Source organism: Ptiloglossa arizonensis, chromosome 11 (genome assembly GCF_051014685.1).
Source record: "Ptiloglossa arizonensis isolate GNS036 chromosome 11, iyPtiAriz1_principal, whole genome shotgun sequence".
Taxonomy (NCBI): Eukaryota; Metazoa; Arthropoda; class Insecta; order Hymenoptera; family Colletidae; genus Ptiloglossa; species Ptiloglossa arizonensis.
Window position 1 is genome coordinate 6,238,538 of NC_135058.1, and position 19,671 is coordinate 6,258,208.

The 19,671-nt window shown below is 36.7% G+C and overlaps 1 protein-coding gene across 2 annotated transcripts; it reads left to right on the forward strand.

Annotated features, from left to right (window-relative positions):
- Window positions 1-7,282: 7,282 nt before the first annotated feature.
- LOC143152602 (transmembrane reductase CYB561D2) lies at window positions 7,283-18,188 on the forward strand. 2 transcript variants are annotated; one of them, XM_076322901.1, is made up of 3 exons: window positions 7,283-7,448; window positions 13,363-13,549; window positions 15,100-18,188. In XM_076322901.1, exons 2-3 carry the CDS (start codon window positions 13,388-13,390, stop codon window positions 15,619-15,621), a joined length of 684 nt encoding a protein of 227 aa, XP_076179016.1. In that variant the 5' UTR covers window positions 7,283-7,448; window positions 13,363-13,387; the 3' UTR covers window positions 15,622-18,188. The 2 variants fall into 2 exon arrangements, with proteins under 2 accessions (XP_076179016.1, XP_076179015.1); XM_076322900.1 differs by lacking the exon at window positions 7,283-7,448 and adding an exon at window positions 8,337-8,732.
- The last annotated feature ends 1,483 nt before the right edge of the window (window positions 18,189-19,671 follow it).

Here is a 19,671-nt window from a genome sequence, read left to right on the forward strand (position 1 = left end):
ACGATATCAAGACATAAATTCGCCAATAAATCAGACTTTTTGCTGACACGAAGAGCAAACAAGATACGGCAGATAAAAAAGTGGAAAAGAGGTAGGTCAATATTTATTACATCATGTATCTCTCTTAAAATATTAAACGGCGAAAAGAAGAAATTTCGAGCAATAATGATTTTCGATTTTCGTTTGGAAAATATTTTCTAATTTTCCAACAATACTATACACTTGTTATGTACTGTTACGTGAGAAATTTGATAAAATGCAATATTTATCCACGTTTTATCTCGCATATTTAAGAAACCAATAGTAACGAGTCCCTTCGACATAAACATAAAGGTCTGATAAAGAAAATAAGTTGTACCAAGTCCTACCATTTACGATAATTATTTTACAACCGTGTACTATTTAAAGAGAACACTTACGTAACTGTAAGTAATACAAGTAACACAAAACTCCTTCAGTAAGAATATCATAAAGAACTTATTCACCGCAGAATACAAATATATACTAGTCTGTCTTTTGTTGTAACTACATAATTACTTCTACAACTGCCGTTACTACAATTACTGTTACTACTGTTATTATAACGTCTAAAACGATCATTCCTGCTACCACTTATTATTATTATTATCGTCATCATTGTTATATATTCCAATAACCAATGTATACCCCTACGAACAGAGAGTTTTGAATATAAAAATACACGTTTCAAGAAGAGTAAAGTTATATAAAGTTAAACATCAATTTACCTTTCAAAATTCACGAAATTCCACGTGAATCAAAATTGTTGAGATATTTTCCAATATTTCGAATCCGAATTTCCTATCGTTACTCAACTAGCAAAATGTAATACATTACTTAAGAAAATGATCGAAGGAGTGGATGTAGAAGGAGTTCAATCGAATAACATTTGCGATACTTTGAATCTGTATTGTTTATTACCGTAAATATACCCATTACATATATTAATAACAAATACCTTGTATAAATATTTACGCGATAACAAATAGGTGTATATTAACGTCAACATATATCGAGGGTGTTCTCATGGGCAGATAATTCAACGCTATTTTGCTTTCCAAAGGTTGAGTCAAGGGCTGAATATCCTTGACATATGCTATGTATCCTCACCTGTGAACATAGCATAATTACCGACGACTTGCAGTCGCGTAGCTATTGAACCTGGGATGATACAGTAGTTCAAGGAATGTGTCTACGAGCAAGTTGTCTACAAAGGAAAGAAAATAAATCGATAAATACACATTTAAAAAATCATCAAGATTCATTTTATATACTTACAAGTTTTAAATTCAAATATTTGTAAACATCCACGTAATGAAACTCTGTTGCCAGGTATAAACTCTTAGGACGGTGTTGTTCCAAACAAAAGGTACCTCTTTTTAGCTGGTACGATTATCTTTGTTACGGAACAGTAAACATGTTTTTCCAAGCGTGAATCAGGTAGTCACCTGTTTGGTTCGTCTGTTTGCAGAAAAACAGAACAGCATCGAAATTCCACTGTTGGTAAAAACGTTCGTTAAACTGTGTCGTAAAAATGTCCTAGTAATATTATCTGAAACGCAGAGTCCAAGTAAATGTAATAAATTATAAACGATTAGGATTTGTCGGGGGATTCGGACTCTTCCAAAAGCAAAGCGTTTGCGAGTATAGAGTGAATCGTATAATTGTAAATAATTTAATAGGTATCTATCCCGTTGTTTTCGAGTGCGGAGCTTCGATCGAGGATTCACCCATGCACGAAGTTGTCGGCATTGTTAACGTTATTATAGCCGAATATTTGCATAATCGGGGTATAGTTGGCATCCACGCCTCGAATAAGCAATCGGAGTACATTCCGACGAACGTCGAGGCCGATTTATGCGCTCACGTGCATACGTATGAACTGTCCATGCACACTTCCGTCGCAAAAAATGGCGCGTGCTGGTGATCCGCTCGTTAGAATTACAACTAATCCGATCAATGAAGGAACACATTGTCCCCGTGCAACAAGTTTACCGACCAATGGCTCGTCTCGCGGGGAACGATTCATTTACAATTAATCAATAACGCAGTGCTCGTTGTCATTACCAGTTACTTCCATTATTGGCTCGTCGCAGATCCGATAGTCGATAATAATAAAAATGGAATTGAATTATTAGCGACAGCTTGTACGGTTTCGGAATTAATTGCAATTCTTCTAGAAAGCGCGCAATGCTTTTGTAATTGAATCTATTAAATTTATTATCAAATAGAAAATTATGAAACTGTACGTGTGTATAGTAGATTGTATTTGGGTAATTTTACGAACAAAGTAACTTATATTTTAAGGTAATCTTCTTGGTCGTACAAACTAGACGTTTGATAAAAAATTTGTCTTCTCTATTGATTTGGATCGATGATTTTTTAAACACCAGACTTAACTTTATTTTAAGAGTGTATTTTGGAATAATGTTTGTACACTATAGAACGATAAAAATTGTGTCTAACATTCATTACTTCATATTCGACAAGAAATTGTACGGGTACCTAATGTTTCTATTTCATAAAACATTATCTAATAACTGTTGCAAGGGATTTGGAAACAATTGCAACGAGACGTGTCCGCTATCTCGCGGATAGGATACAAAGATCTTATTAAAATGTGGGAACACTCGTTTTTACATCACATTACGTCGTTGGAGATGCCGTGAATAAACGAAGCGTAAGAATAATATTTTTTGTTTACGCGACGTATTCGAACAAAGAAGAGTACAGGATGTGCCCTGAGCGAATGTAATTTATTTACAGTGAATTACTCGAAGCTACGAGATAAAAAGTAAAATGAAACATGTATAAAAAAAAAAGCAAAACAAAATACAAAATTACAACACTGTTCACGATAATACATTCCGTAATACTCCTTTAATCGAATTCTTTCTTTGAGATGCTGTTATTTTTTCAATTTCCCAGTTTTCTTGTTACTTCCAGTTCGAGCGACAACCACGTTCGCGCGGAATAAATAATCTTTTCAACTTTCTCGTTTAAAGTGACCGGCATAAGAATTATCATTGCCAACGTGAATATAAATTTTTGAATTCGCACCGCGTGAAATTCATTTATACTTGACAAAATTCCGATACTCGATGAATACTTACGCTTGAGCGAGTTCACTTCTTGTAGCGTGTAAAGAAAACACGAATAAATAAACGTGACAAATTTTGAAATCGATACGTAACGATCGCGTTCTCTCCGAAGAACGCAGAAAAACAGAACAAAATAGCATCGAAATTCCTTGTTGGTAAAAACGTTCGTTAAACTGTGTCGTAAAAGTGTCCTGGTAATATTATCAGAAACGCAGAGTTCAAATAAATGTAATAAATTATAAGCGATTAGGATTTGTGGGGATCCGATTCAGACCCTTTCGAGGAAGTATCGTTTGTAAGTATTGAGTGAATTGTATACTTGTAAATAATTTCTCCGTGAAAAACATCGTCCATCGTTTTTAGAGCCCCGCGTCGCGACCACGGACTTCTCTTTGCTGAAACGAGAATGAGAGGTATTGTGTGCACTTTTTGTTGTCGTTCCAATTACAAAATCTCGTCCGCAACGATGTAAAACGAACGGGCGGACAAAGCAACGACGAAAACCGTATCCGGTGGGAAATCAGCCGACGTTTCGAATTGCACGAGGAAGTCGTACTTCCGCGTGGAGTCGTTGAACATCGAGAGCTTCATTTCGTCTTGCTCGTTCTTGGCCGAATTCGGCCGAAGCCGCCGAAAAAAAGACCTTCATTACGCGGCCAGCGAGGAGAAAACCACAAGTCCTTCCCCCCTACCACTGTGTGTAATCAGAGGGCCACGGAGTCTTGTAATCAGCAGCCACTAACACTGAAGTGCCGTCATAAAGCTCGCCGCGGTACCTGTAGCTTAAATCGACTACCTCGCTACGAGCGAGCTCATAGGGTGTCTTGAAGTTATTCGGACGAGTCGTGGAAGATTTCCCATGCCGATCAAGATGAAACAATTTCATCGAAAGAGTCACCTCGGGCGTACGTGCGTTACCTGCGTTACGATTCTCGAGACGATATTATCGGTAAGTAAACGTAACACAGAAAGTGAAGTGCAAACAACGATGACAATTTGTTTTTTTTTTTTTTTTTTTGAAGGAAAGAGAGAAATATTTTTCTCAAGAGCGATACTAGAGAAACGTATCGCTCGAGATGTAAAAATATCGAACGGTTTGTAGAAAAGATTAGTGTATATTGTTATGGAAAAATAATGTAAAAGAATCTTTCTCTTTCGCTGTTAGAGATAAACCGATACGGGGAAAGGATTTCTTTTTTTTTTTTCTTTTAATGTGCTTTACATTGATCGAAGATCGATAAGCTGAGATTTTTAACATCATTTACATATATATTTTGATATTTTCACCGATGAGTTACCTGATGCGTTTCCCTCGTGTCGTTTTCACTTGTACATTGTCTATTGTATTACGATTATCTGTACACGAATGAAGATTATTAACCGTTTCTCTGTATTGAATGACACGCTGCATTACTGTCAACAATTTTAATGAATACAAATCGAGGATTTAATACTCATTTCTCATGGTTAACGCATTTCTTTCTTTTCACGCAGCAATTATACACCGTGGATCGTGATACACGGCTATCTATTTGAAAGGAAATGATTCGGATAAACAACCGACCCTGTTCGATTTTGTTATCGAGTTCGGGCAGGCTTGTATTTTTACCATTTTTTCACTGGATATCTTTCCACAAAGATTAGCTAGTACCTAATTAGCCATTGCAAATTACTCTCGTTATCGCGTGTTCAACCTCGACAACTTTTCTAGTGTTCTGAACCAGGTGATCCATTTTTATCTATACTTGGTATTCGTGTATTAACTATATTTCACAAAATACGTTGATTCGAAAAAATTGATCGGTAATAAACGAGAATCGATAGAAATTAATATTTAAAGAGCGTACACGATTTTAAATACTGTAAACATCGCGTGATTCGTTTATTCTGCATTACCAATTGTATCTATTGAATTCTTTTACCTTAATACACTTCGTGCGAAACTTCCGTATACCTACATTCTGTCCAATACTGTGAGAAATAAATAAAAGAAACACACGGTCTTGTTTAGTTTTAATCTACTTTCGTATCGTGCTTTATCTATTATTTCCGTGCTCGGAGATCATTTTTGAACTGACACGCAGACGGTGGCATGCACTCGGTGGAGATATTTCGTTGTAAAATTTCTTTTCATCCATGGTGAAGGTGCTCGACGATCAAAGCGGGAAACGAAGGAAGAAAGCATCCCAGAAGAAAATTTGACAAGAAGCTCCATCGAGCTTTCTTAGAAACCGTTGGCACACGATATTGGATCACGATATGGCGAACAATAGGGTCTCTGATTTACCTTCGGGCGCCAACTGGATTTCTTCGAGTAGGTACTTAGGGAAAGCACGACGAGCTCCGCTCGAATGTCTGAATCGAATTCGATATCCGAACATCGCGAGCAACTTGCTCGTTTCTTCGAAAAGCGAGAACTTCGTTGTTTTTCATTCTAAACGTATTCAGTCCCAATGCTTACAACACGATCTAATAATAGCGGAACTATCTATAATTTTATCAGCGTACAATTATCACACGGTGAAAGAAATATCATTTATGCCAGATATTGCACCGAGTATTGCGTCGTACCGATGAGTCAGACCTTTTAATCGGTCTTCTTTAGAACTCCGATAAAACAAAAACTGCTCGACACTGTATACGTTGGAATTAAAAAGATATTTGCAAAGTTAAGGAAAACATACTTGCGTAAGAGGAATACGGACAATGTTGAATAATAATATAATGTTGAATAATATCTAGTTCCACAGTTTCGATGGCTGACCAAAACGTCCGACCCAGTACGATCCGAAGTTACTTACATCGACTTCTCAGCCCGTACAATACTCATTCTACTTACTCGCCATACCACAGCTCGTGAAAGTACTCTTACAACTTCGTTATTTTCTCCCATTTCGAAGTAAAACTATATATTTTTAAACGGTTGAACTTTTCAAAAGTGATCTAAGTTTTTGTTCCAATACCGTGGTTATCCATCTTAACTCGAATGAGTTAAGACACTTTTTGTTGTCGTTCCAATTACAAATCCACGTCGATTACTTACGATAGCTTGACCTATTACAGTACACATTTTACTAGTTTATTGTACCACTGCTCTTCAAAACACTCTACAAGTACTAGTTTTTCTAATTTTGAAATTAAACTTTGAGAATGTGTTTTCAAGTGGTTAAACTTTCCAAAACGTGTGTCGTACAAACTTTTCGATTCTTACTTTGGGTGACTATCCCTCTTAATTCGAATTCATGATGACTACTTCCAACAGCCTAACCTATTACAATAGACATTCCACTGACTTATGATGTCACAATCGACCTAGAAAATACTCTACAACTTCATTACTTTTTCCAATTCTGAAAATACATTTCTAAACAATTAAATACTCCAAAACGTGTCTCGAGTAAATTTTCCAATTTTTTCCCTCCTGCGCGACGATTGTCCCTCTTAATTCGAATTCCACTCCATTTCCAACAGCCTGACCTATTACAGTACACATTCCACTGACTTATGATACCACAATCGACCTAGAAAATACCCTACAACTTTATTACTTTTTCCAATTCTGAAAATACATTCCTAAACAATTAAATACTCCAAAACGTGTCTCGAGCGAATTTTCCAATTTTTTCCTTCCTGCGTAACGATTGTTCCTCTTAATTCGAATTCCGCTCTATTTCCAACAGTCTGACCTATTACAGTACACATTCCACTGACTTATGATGCCACAATCGACCTAGAAAATACCCTAGAACTTCGTTACTTTTTCCAATTCAGAAACGAAACTCCAAGTATACATTTCCAAACAATTAACTATTCCAAAACGTGTCTCGAGGGAATTTTTCCATTTTTTTCCTTCCTGCGCGACGCTCGTCCCTCTCGATACGAATTTCACGCTAACCAGCTCGAACAGCTTGACCTATTACTCGAATGACCGTGTATGCAAGTCGATTCTACGAAGCGAGTTTTCCTCAAATCGAGTTTCGAACCACACACGAATGCGTCGGGCGTTCGAACAGCTGTAGCTCCAGACACGCGAGCAGCGTCCATTTTATACGGACCGGAGGAGATCGCGGCGATTAGGCGAGCCAAGGCCGCGTTTACTCGACGATTTTCCTCGTCGTTTGTAAGGAGTATCGGCAACGCAGCGATAGATCGTTGCGAGTACGGTTCAGCGCGTGCTTCAGTCGAGCCGCGGACGTCGTTCTGTGCTCTCTTTCTCCTCGCGTGTGCGAACCTTAAAAAAGAAAAACGTGCTCCCGTTTTCGTAAAATCGCTCCCTTCGCGGCCACCTCGCCAATCCCAAGCTTCGATCGCGATCTCATAGCGTTCAAGGTGAGTCCGATGATGGTTACCCCCACCCATCTCTGTCCAGCGTTCACCGAGTGTCTCTTTAAAAAAAAAAATACCATCGTCGCTTCGGCGAACCGCAGGACCCGGGAGAGCCTATTCGTAACCCGATACGCCAAGTTTCGCGAGTAATTTTCGATCGATAGCAACTCTCCCGGGTGCATTCTTCCGAAAGTCGTGCAGTACGTACCAACTGGCCGTGTACACGTTTCGATAGAATTTAAGTACACTTGGCGAACTTGTTTATTTATTATCCGATCGGTATTCGTGAATTTAGAGGACAAAGTAAAATATACGAACACAGATGTATGCAACAGAAGACGGGCAATAATATCTCGAATGAACATCTTCAAGGACGAATTATTTTGGTTAAGGCTAACGCAAAATTGAAAACCTGTTGACGGACGATGTTCGACGATCCCGTGAATCTGTAACGAGTTAAATTAATTACGAATTGTCTATCGCGTTACGGTGGCGAAGGTTACTTTTTGAAACTGGCGGTACACGTGTCAGTATTCTCGAGGAGATTAACCAGTATACACATGGAGAACGATTTACAACGAGTGTATGTAAAAATCTATTAAAAAATGCGATCGAACCGGGGGCAGATATCGAAAAATATTTTTCATCGATTATTTTTATTGAAAAATTCTCTCCGTTTACGGCTCGCGAAGATCACTCGAAGTTTCTAATAAATCACGAGCGATTCGATCACAAAGACGGGTGGGTCGATGACTTAGATAATTTGGTTCGCGCGTTGGAATTTATATTTCGTAAGATCATTTTTTTCGTTCACGGTTATGTAACGCGGAGTTGCAAGTGATTCCCGAGACTTTTATCTCGATACCATGACGTTACGATCATGCCCGGTTTTCCTTGTGGAGCGTTTCATGTAAACACGAGATTTCGCGCGTTATGGCGGACATATTTCGCTCCAAGTGCGAAAGCGGAGCGCGTGTCTGAAAGTATGCCGCTTTGGGTCACGAATCGGATCGTCGCGGTGGGCGTGATTATCCTATAATAAATGCAATCACGCCGCGGTTGTAATTGCCAGAATAACGAATCGAGTATTCGCTGAGTGTCGCTCTTGAACAATTTGCTAACCGCCTCGCAATTACCTCGGAATTAGAAAGAAATAAAATTAAACAATCGTAGACAATTTCGCTCGTGGTTTGTTTCGAACGATTTGAGGTATCGCAATTTTCATCGACACCAATTTGCCGAGAACGTTGATTTCCGAATGGCTGTATCGTTTTTACGACATCCAAGGTATGCTATTTTATTACAATTATTATGCAAATTGTTTCTCGCGAGCTGCGATAAAATCTGTCCTTTTCTTTTTTTTTGCAAATCATTTCGAATGACTCGTAAATAATTTTATTCTTGGATTTTTATCACGCTCGAAACTTTATTGCTGTGCTCACGAGTCGAAGATTCTCAGCTTGTTTCAACTGTTGGTTTTAATATGTCGAACACCGCGTGCGGAAATCTAATAGTCGCGTTTATCGAACACGAGTATCGAACACCCATGGGCGTTCATCGCACGAGCTATATTACTCGATCGAATTCTCGTAAAAATTTACAGAATGTTATGTAATTGTAACATCTGTAATTTTTTAAAAAGAGTTCTTTATAGAGTTATATTACTTGACCGAATTCTCATAAAAATTTACAGAATATTATGTAATTGTAACAGCGTGACACAATACGAAAGTCTACGTACACTTTATAGATTTTAATACAATACAAGAATTTCGATAATCCTACCTGTATTTTACCATATAAATTAAAAAAGTGTACATCGAAGAGAATATATATATATATATATATAACTGGTTGCATTCGTAGTCTGACATTTCGTACTATATTGGATAGATAAATGTAGTGTTTTGCGACTGATTATTCTCTACACGTACCACCGCTATTAGTTTCTTTATTCATTTATGCGCTTCCGCGTGTTTGTAATCTAAATGCAACGAATTTCGATGTTAATCTTCCCGTAAACAATTAGGTATCCACCGTTGAATTCTACTTTTCAGTTTGCATCGGTTGTTTTTTAAAGAACCGTGGTGTAGGAATTTTTAAATATATCCACAGAATTGAAACGAACAGGCGCCGTTGCTTGGTCGTTGAAAACAAAGTGAATTTTCCAGTCGTTTACGTTAACTGCGTACTATTTTCGCAACATTGAAATATTGGACACAAATGCACTTTTGACATCTGCGTAATTTTCTCTTGAAAAACAACTTCCAGCTAGATGCACATGTGGAATTTCCGTTTGCTCAGCTGGTGCTGATAAGCGTGTCCTTATCGATAACATTTTCACGATCAACTACTTTCTTCGAAACTTTTACACAGATCTCGTTAACGTAATTGAACTAATTCGATAAAGTGCCCTAAATGCTCGACATTCGTTGCAATTGCTACATGTTGAAAATTTAATCGTTTCAAATTTATTTCGATTTCACAGTCAAGATTTTGAAGTACAGTGGATAGACTCGCAACAAAGTTCTAGCTAGAGAAAATCGACCGTGTCTTTTTAAATTCGATAACTATTTCGAAAAAGATAACATACGTAGTTCTCAATGCTTATCGAACTGTCCAAACAATATCAGCGGCCAGCCCCAATTACGTCATTAAATATGAAATATTTCTTATCTCGTTTCCACTGTCATCAAGTTTCGAACTTTAGTTGTATCTACCTAATTTTCGTTTCAAAATTTTGAATTAAATTTTGTCACGTACCTCGTTCGAATAATGAAACTCAATTTTACGAGGATTCGACAAACGAAAATTGCTGGACCTGCCCCAATTTCACTGTCTGTTAAATATATTTACAACTGCTCTCGATTCTATGGTTAACGAATTTTTAATTCCAACTATTTCTACTTCGATCTTCGTTTCAAGTTTCTCGAACTGGATTAAAATTATCGAAACAGCTCCATTCACTTCAAAACCGATTACGATCGATATTAAATTCGTAATTGTTCTTCGTCCGGTAGATAACAATTGAAAAATTGTAATTGCATCAATTTCGAACATGCACAACCCAGTTTTGCAAACGTATCGAATCGTTAAAACAATTTCATTCCCCGAGAAATATTAAATTTCCCATTGTTCTCGATTATATGGTTACCAATATTTCCATTCTAATCGTTTCAATTTGACAAGAACTTACTTTTAAGTTTTGTCACAGTCCCTCATTAGAAAGAGTAAATTCAATTCTGTAACTGCACGTACCAAAGTCCTCGTAGTTTCTCAATCGACCACAATTATTGACGTCATCGATCGTTAATTTGATCGTTTTCCTCGTTTCCGTGGCTAGCAATTTTTAAATGTAAATAGGACGTGGGAAAACGAGGAAGTTGTATTCTGCTTTCCAATGGTTCTCGTCGCGGTTGCCAGTCACCCGAAACCTTCCGAGCATTCGTTCATTTAATTTAAGGAAACGGTCGTTAAAATTTACAGCTGTTAACACTTGAACTTGCCATTGTTCGCAATGATCGTAGTATTAGATGGCGTAACGTGTAAACTTTCTAGAGAAATCTGATAAACAGAATAACATTGACAGATCGATAAGGTAATTAATCGGTTAGATCGTGACACTCGTTGTAGAATTAAAAATGATAATTATCAATGTACATTCTGACGATAGTGCAGCCATCGAAAAATCACGAGTGTCTGTTACACTTCAGAGAATACGATAAACCTAAGTCAATCGTATCCGTTATGTATGTAAACTCTGAATTAATATTTTCCTGATAAGAACGACGAGGAAAATTCCAAATGTCTGGAGACGCGACTACTGTTTATTCGACGATATAAAATAACAAATTTTATTATCGTTAATCAGTAGTTGAAACCGTATCTAGCGTCGTTAATCGGTTTTTTGTTTCTTTTATTTGATTGCCTTAGCATCGAAAGCAAGGTCGTCTTTTCCATCGTGATTTTAGGTTTTTAGTTTCGCATAGATTGATATTAACAGCGAGCTACCCTTTTGTCTTCGATGTAATCATAGATACTTATCACGATGTTTTAACGATAACAATTGGACAATGATACATACGTTGTGTTATCGATGAGAGGAACAAGGAAAACTTACTACGGTTCGATGTTGTAACTTTCAATGCAGTATTTACAGTGCAGACAATTGCACACGACTTTGAAAACATCCGGTTAGAAAACAAAATAAAGAACGAAGATTCCATAGATGTTCTTTTCTGATAAAAATACATACGACCAGATTTATTCTTAACACGTGGAGTGGTACGTCGTTAATTCGTGAATGACATCTAAATTTTAATTTACATAGCGCGCCATATTATTCGTGTATGAATGACAGCTAAATTTTAATTTACATACCGTGCCCTACTATTCTTGTATGAATAGCATCTAAAATTTTAATTCACACTGAAAATCCAAATTGAAAGATTTTTATTTTTAGAAACTCTACATTTGAAAATACGATAACATTGATCTAAAATATTGTTTCAGTGTGAAAGTTAAATAACTTGCGGGAAAATATATATATACGTAAAATTTATCATTAAAAGTAGAATAAAATCAAATATAGTAGCTTGATGTACATCGAACATTATAATATAATGAAAAATTAAGAATCAATGTCGAACAATTACTAATATTATATTACTACCGTGAGTTGAATTGTAAAATTTAATACGAGATGTCGAGTCAGTATAATATAGAGATTTCATCAATAAACTGACATTAATCAATTCTATTTACAAGAACCATCTATTAGAACGAAAGAATTATCTATTTAATCGATAATTTATTGTGTAAATTCCATCGCACTCGGTCAGTTTGTTTAATATCTTAAAGACTCCCAGACTCTTGACTCTACAAATAGTTCGAACGAAACGTCAGCGAATTTGTGGCAATAACCAACTCTTCGATCCCATCAACCGTCTACTTCATCAGCAGACCCCATTTATTAAGTTCGAGCTTGTGCAATTGTAAAAGACGGAGTTCTGCAAGTTCACCCAAGTGGATGCTGAAAGAAACGAGGAATCGTGCCGCGTAATTAGCAATGAATCACACGTCCCGCATCTAAACGATCGTAGGAGCAGTTGCGTCAAAAGAATTCACCGTGACTCTCTTGTAAATCGAAGAATGGGAGCCTCTGCGTCTTCTTGCTTCACATTTTTTTTTTCAGAATCGGCTCCCACACCTTTAAATTAATCATTGAATTTCTAAACCAATTGGCAAATTGCTATTTGCAAATTGCGCGAATCGAAGAAAAGATTTCGCAAAGCTTTCTTCGTACCAGAGGGCAAACAAAAATTTCAAAAGGGAAGAAAATTACTTTTACAATGGATTTAAACGATAATTTGACTCACTCCTTCGAGTAAAGTTCTTACGAAAAGTCGTTCTCTCTTTTTTAAGAGGTATTATTGGTTCAGGGATCGAGCAATAATTAAATTCTTATAAACTCGAATAAATCTTTCGATTATTATTCTAACAAGGTAATCGTTGCACGTTACATTAATTTCTCGTACGAATGACCTAAATTACTTAAATGCTAACCAAATATTATCCATTCGACAATTTATACTGCTTAATTAGGCAATTCGAAAAAAAATGTAACCCAATTAACCTGTTCAAGGATGAATTATAATACTTTGTTTTAAATGGACAAAAATTTGAACCGATGAGATGTACCACTTTTATGACCTTGTCTCGTTGTATCATTGGAAAATTAAATTACGAATATTCGTTCTCAATTTCAGTGGTTATATTCGTGTTACAAGTATTTTATTTCAAATATAAAATCACATGATAATTAAATACGTGTGTATGTGTCGATATCCCTAAAAAAATTGTATACAACAAGTCGATAACTTTTAAAGTAGTGTATTTTAATTTTACCTTCTTCCAGTTACGAAAGTAGAATCGAGTTCAAGATGCCTGACCCACCAGCAGGCAAAGGCCCACCCAGCGCCGTAACGATGGTATTTTCAACCCTCACTCATATTCTTCTACTGGCGCCAGTGATATACATCCTGACTCTAGCATTTGGAAATTACTCATTCTTTGCCTGGCATCCCATCTGCATGAGTCTTGGAGTAAGTAGTTAACTAGATAACACCAATTTACTGAATGACACACGTAATGAAAGTACAGGGACCAGGAATCTAGGTCTCTGTCTTTCATAACGTACGAGAGTGGTGCTCTTGATACATAGAAAATTTCATAACGCTAATTGAAGCTAACCTTGAAGGAAAATTTCAATTCTCGTAGTCGGAAAATTGACGAAACAGTATCGTTATACGAAAATAGTATTTCAATCGCGTTTCATCCCGCCGCCTGAAGTATTCAACCATCGTCGTTAATTATCACCTAGGTGCAATCGATGCTTAACGTATACATAAAAAAGAGAAATTTAAGTGTCTAATAATACATCAAGAGGCGAAGTTTTCTCGTTTGAAGTGGACGAATATTTGCTAGTACAAACACGTTTCGTAACGCGTGGATGCAATAAATTCTTGCCTTGTGCGTTGAACGTTGTAAAGTTACGTAAATTCGCGTTTTCCAATTCGAAACACAGCGTAATACAATTTCGAGAAAAGAATTATTGCGGAAAGTGGTTCACGAATAGAATGTGTAAGATTGAGATTGAATTTACACCGATAAGGGGAGTTATTTTCTTATAACGTTCAAAGCTGAATAATTTTGATGGTATCTGAATAGTAACAGTAAAAGCTAAATATACATGGATACAGTTTCGTGGAGTATTTAAAATATTTCAATGATTGGGTGCGAGTTTGAGGAACGTTGAAGTCACGCTCCGTATATTCTTCATTATCTGCATGTAATTATCGTTAGACATACTTCCACGAATTGAGACATAATATACGTATGTAAGACGTGATTCACGAGGTTCCATTCAAGTATTCCGTGTACGAGGGCAATTTTCTCACAGTAATCATCGTTAAGTTAAAAGTATCCCAACCTTGAAATATAACACTGAATAATTTATCATAAGACCCGCGCCCCTTCACTGATTATAAAGGATAAAGCGCGAGTATATTTTCTAAATTCTTTACAGAATTCCTACTGACTGATTCCTGTGCAAAGATGCACTTGCAACGAACAGTTGGACTTTTAAAGGCAGTATCATACGTCTAAATTGATTCTTATCGTAATTCTATACACAAACACTATCGTCGACGAATGGATGCTTCACGAAGTATTCAGCAATAAAAGTATATTTAATATTGGGCAGTTTGTCCGTGTTGTAACTTGCATTGCTCTCAAATGGAAATTTAAATGCAGTACATTTTACGATCACTTCCTTCCTCCACAAATACCTCTTCTCCTCAAACCATCTACACTCCACTGTTACGTTAACATTCTTTGGCTCACACGTGTGTTTTCTAATAACTAATAATTTTAGAAAACACCATACCCTTTGAACTACATTCGTTTCTAGACTACACCTCCCAATGAATCTCTTACTTCTCTTCTACGCTAAACCTCCTGAAGAATCTCTTACCCCGATCGGCATTCATAAAACAATCAAAAGATCGGCAAATTTCAATCTCCTTGCAACCACATCATCCCTCTCCAAACCGAGCCAATCCACTCACCAAAACATTAATATTCTCTGCCCCAGGTTGGTCTTCTCATAGCAGAGGCGGTGTACAGCGTCTCCGGGGAGGCTTATCTCGGTCACAAGATCTCGAGAGTGAACAGGGTGACGATGCACTGGATCCTGCACACGACAGGTCTGACCCTCGTGTTGATCGGTTTGATCATCATCGTGACGAACAAGATCAACGGCAACAGACATCATTTCGCATCGCCCCACTCGATACTCGGCTTGGTCAGCATCATCCTGGTGTGCTTGATCGCTACTTTTGGAATTGTCACCAACAATCCCAAGTGGGTTTACCCAAGGTTCAGGCCAGTCCTCCTGAAGATCATGCACGCGTTCGGTGGCATCGCTTGCACGATACTCCTGCTGGCCTCTTTGATCACTGGAACCTACACAAGATGGTGGCCAGGTACCGACACTGGCAGAAGCCTGGTCTTCGCGTCGTTCTTCATAGCTGGTTTCTTTATCCTGTTGAAACCAATCTTGGGGGCAGTCTCCAGGAGCAAAGTCGTTTTCGGTCCCCCACCAACCACCGCGTAATCATTTACCACGTGTACGCGCCTTGACCGCGATGCTAATGAACTTTGACAGCTGACACGAATCGCTACGGATGAACTTCGTTCGCATCGCGACGAGATGCATCGGTTTCGAAGAAACTCGTTAGTCTTGGAATGAAAAAAGAGAACAGGAAACGTTTGAATTTTTCGAACAATTACACGTTTGTAACTGTTCCGATTGTTCTAGCATGTAGTTACAATGCTCAAAATTAGGCCACGTTGCCGAAGGATTCAGAGAAATTTAATTATCCGGATAAGTGATCGTATTTTACCCCCGATAACTGAACAGTTCTTCATTTTCATGACAATATCACGATATTACCAATGGCTCGTCGAGATTTCGATAAAAATTAATGGATATACTTCGTTTGCATTGGATTTACTGCTGAAGGCGTCCAATTAGGTTTCCTTTTTTATTAAAGTATACGGGAAAATAAAAATATTTCGAACAAGGTCCCGTTTAGACTCGTTTTCATCTGGTAAATGTATTCTACCCGTTGGTAATACCTTCATGAATATATAATGGACATTACATAAATTTAAATAAAGCTTAGGACGCGGGTAATTCGAGACTCACTCGCTGTTGCTCTGTCTCGCTCACTCGTGGTTACAAGAACGAAAACTCGAGCTTCTTGGGATTACTGTAATATCGAGGATACGATTTCGTTTTAATTATCCGTTGGACGATGTATTCAGGTCGAAACAAATGTTATTCGCTGAACGAATTAAAAGTTTTATCGTATCTTTAATCTATAAAACATGTGAATTTTTTTTTTTTTGATAAATTAGACGTCACATAAAATTACTCGAATAGATGATTTGATAATTGTTTTGAGCAGCGTGTTTTTAATTCTGTTCGAATATAAATTGAAACGAAATGTCTTGGACAAGATTCTTAGGAACCTCGACGCTTTCAATAAACAATTGGAGCACGTAGAATTCTGATTTTGAAAATGGAAATGAAGCAAACTAGCACGTGAACGAAAAAGAAATATTCCCGGTACAAGAAACACGTAGAATAATTAAACTGTTGAAATCGTTGATGGATTATCGAATTGCGTGATGTACAAAATATATACATCGAGCGCAGTGTTCGAGGTCTCTGATTTGCAAATATTTTTTTTATACACGGTAAGCATTGAATTACCAATTAAATCTGATCCGAATATTTTATCCGAAAGCAAATCATTGTGTTCAGAATTGATTCACAACTTTGTCTGTAAACACGAAGTTTATTCTAAGTCTTTAGATTTTAGATAATACGCACTTCCGTAAATAATTCATACTTATCGAGTCACGTACGATCAGATAAACACTTATCGAAAATACGTGACAATATTTTTATCTGCCAAATACGCACACATTATCTTTAATTGAACGATAGCTTTTTTACCCTTTCTGGAAGCTTGAAAGACTCAAAGGGTATAAATATAATCGCTATCGAATTAACATCTTTATGCGAGTAAAACACGATTCATTAATTTAATTCAAAGTTAAACATTCCGTCCTCCAATACTTACACGTGTGACAATTTTGGATAATTATTTATGAACATTTTTAAAGAACACGAAAGACTTTGTCCTGTTCTAACAGTTGTGAAAAATATGTTCACCAAAGTTGGTTAATTTAAATAAATTTTCAATACGTATTTAAAATTTGAGGCAACTTAAAGAAACATCGACTAACACGAAACTCGATCGTACTCGCAACTGTGCCTTTTTATCTCACCTACATTGTGTTCATTGAACTATTAAATAACATAAACGAGAAACCCCGATCCAAATATTGCAACGAAACGCACCAAAAACGCTTCTGAAGTCACCAATGAGAGAGAACCGTTTGTAGATGTAATCGATTACTATTTATAAGAAGTATTTACCAAAAAAAAAAAAGAAAATAATAAACTAGACTTTAATATTAATTTAATTGTATCTAACGTTAACGTTAAGGCCAACAACCGAAGAAACGAGAAGGATTGAAACAGCCGGAGACGTATCATCAACCATATATATCAACACTTTATTAATTACACACGCATCATATACATATACATAGAATTTACATAATGTATATATCTTTCGCAATGCAATGTACATGTATATTAATACAATTTCTTATTTTTCGTAGATGTATATATATATATGTATATATGTATACATATACATATCGAATATATATACACATACGTATATATGACATACATACATATATATGTATACATATACATATCGAATATATATGCACATACGTATATATGACATATATATACATATATATATACGACGTCTCTTGAATATCGTCTTATTTGTTTTGTTAATCCTCGTTTTCTTACTTGTTCGCAAATTGTCAACGCACGATAAACATCTCGAATTGAACTCGTCACGCGTAAAACTTTCCCGCTGTGTCTATGCGTGGGAGTGTCAGCTAACATTATGCAACAACGTGTATGCATATGTATATACTTGTTCGAATTATATACATATATATACATATCTATGCCTGCATATATATATACGTGTTTGATCAATATAGATACAACATATAGCTTCAGTTTTTCGTCCACCTTTTTTTTACTTTCTGTCTGACTACCTTGTCCTTACTCATGAGGGTGAATCAAACGGTAAAGTTAACTTGTTTACAATAATACTGATCGGTGAGTTGAGTATCGGGAAGTTCCCAGGCGTTGCTTGATTCTCGATTCTGAAAGAAATTCGGTTTTCGACGGAATTCATTTTCAATATCAAATGCTTCCACTTGAGTTTAACTTAGCTTGTCGCGTACAAATTAATTCGTTTAGAATAATAACAATCGGTGGATTCGGTATTGGCATGATTTCAAACACCACCTGATTCTCAATTCGAAACATTTTTCAGAGAAGTTTCCTGTTCGATTTTCCTGTTGAAATTGATTTATACCATAAATCGAAAGTTAGCCCGATTTAAAGTCGATTGAAACTCGATTGACTGCTCAAGGTCATTCCCCCACTACGAATCATACTTGACGCCACTTTTACATACTTTCACATCGAAACCATAGCCTAATCGGACGGCGTGCAGTTTACCAGAGGTAAAACATTTACAAACACTTTGAATCCAGCGATACTGATACCGTATCGTTGAAATCTCCCGAATACCGATACCGATAGCACTACCGACGCGGCGTTATGTTCACGATTTAATTACACAAATCCGACTCTAGTGCAGATCTAAATCTTTCTCTGATTTCACGTTAATTATATTTTAATTCTTACAAATATTATACATACATCGATAGACGTAACTTTTAATTTTCGAACATTTAGATATTCGACTGTACAGGGCTAGCGAAATGTTCCCAATGGCGTCGAATTCGAGGTATCGAGAGTGTAAGCACGACGTTTCACGAATACTGCAACGTTGCATTATTAATCTATCTTTTATAGTTCTATCCGAAACATGAAATTTTGCTTGATTTTAAACTCGAGAAACTCTACGCGCGTTTCGTTTCTAACCTGTACTCACGAGGAACATCCACGGTGCTCTGTACGTCAAATTAACAAGTATTTTATACTACTATTAATCTCATGTAAATTAATGCCGAATAAATGTAATTTTTCACAAAAGTTTCTTCTCTTCCCTTGATTCGTCTGGGAATTGATTGCCTTTACTCTCTGATTTACCCTCATGCATTGTTACCTATCTTTCTTGCATTTTGATTGCACATCGTTCACCACGTTCTGAAAGTGTCTCTCGTTTTAATCGAAAACAGAGTATCGTGAATTATAATTAGGACACATTGAGAATCTGATATGAGTCAACCATTGCTCGCCACTTGTACACTTCATACGTTTCGTACCAAGAATGTAATGATGCTAAGTTCGTTTCTAATGTTCGATCTGACGTCTTTGCACGTGTACTGTTGAATTGGAAGAAGAAAAGAAAAAATAAACAAAGTGCTTAACATCTCCGAAAAGAAAAAACAATATTTAAATTACTTCGAAACGTTCGTCGACAGCGTGACGACGTGTTTCCACTCCGTAACCCTGAATAATTTA

What these genes read in the sequence shown, in the direction of transcription:
- LOC143152602 (XM_076322900.1), top strand. Translation starts at nt 8,704, where the DNA reads ATGGCTGTATCGTTTTTACGACATCCAAG. An exon ending in TCGTTTTTACGACATCCAAG is followed by an intron (nt 8,733 to 13,362) that starts GTATGCTATTTT and finishes ACCTTCTTCCAG; the next exon opens with TTACGAAAGTAGAATCGAGT. An exon ending in CCATCTGCATGAGTCTTGGA is followed by an intron (nt 13,550 to 15,099) that starts GTAAGTAGTTAA and finishes TCTCTGCCCCAG; the next exon opens with GTTGGTCTTCTCATAGCAGA.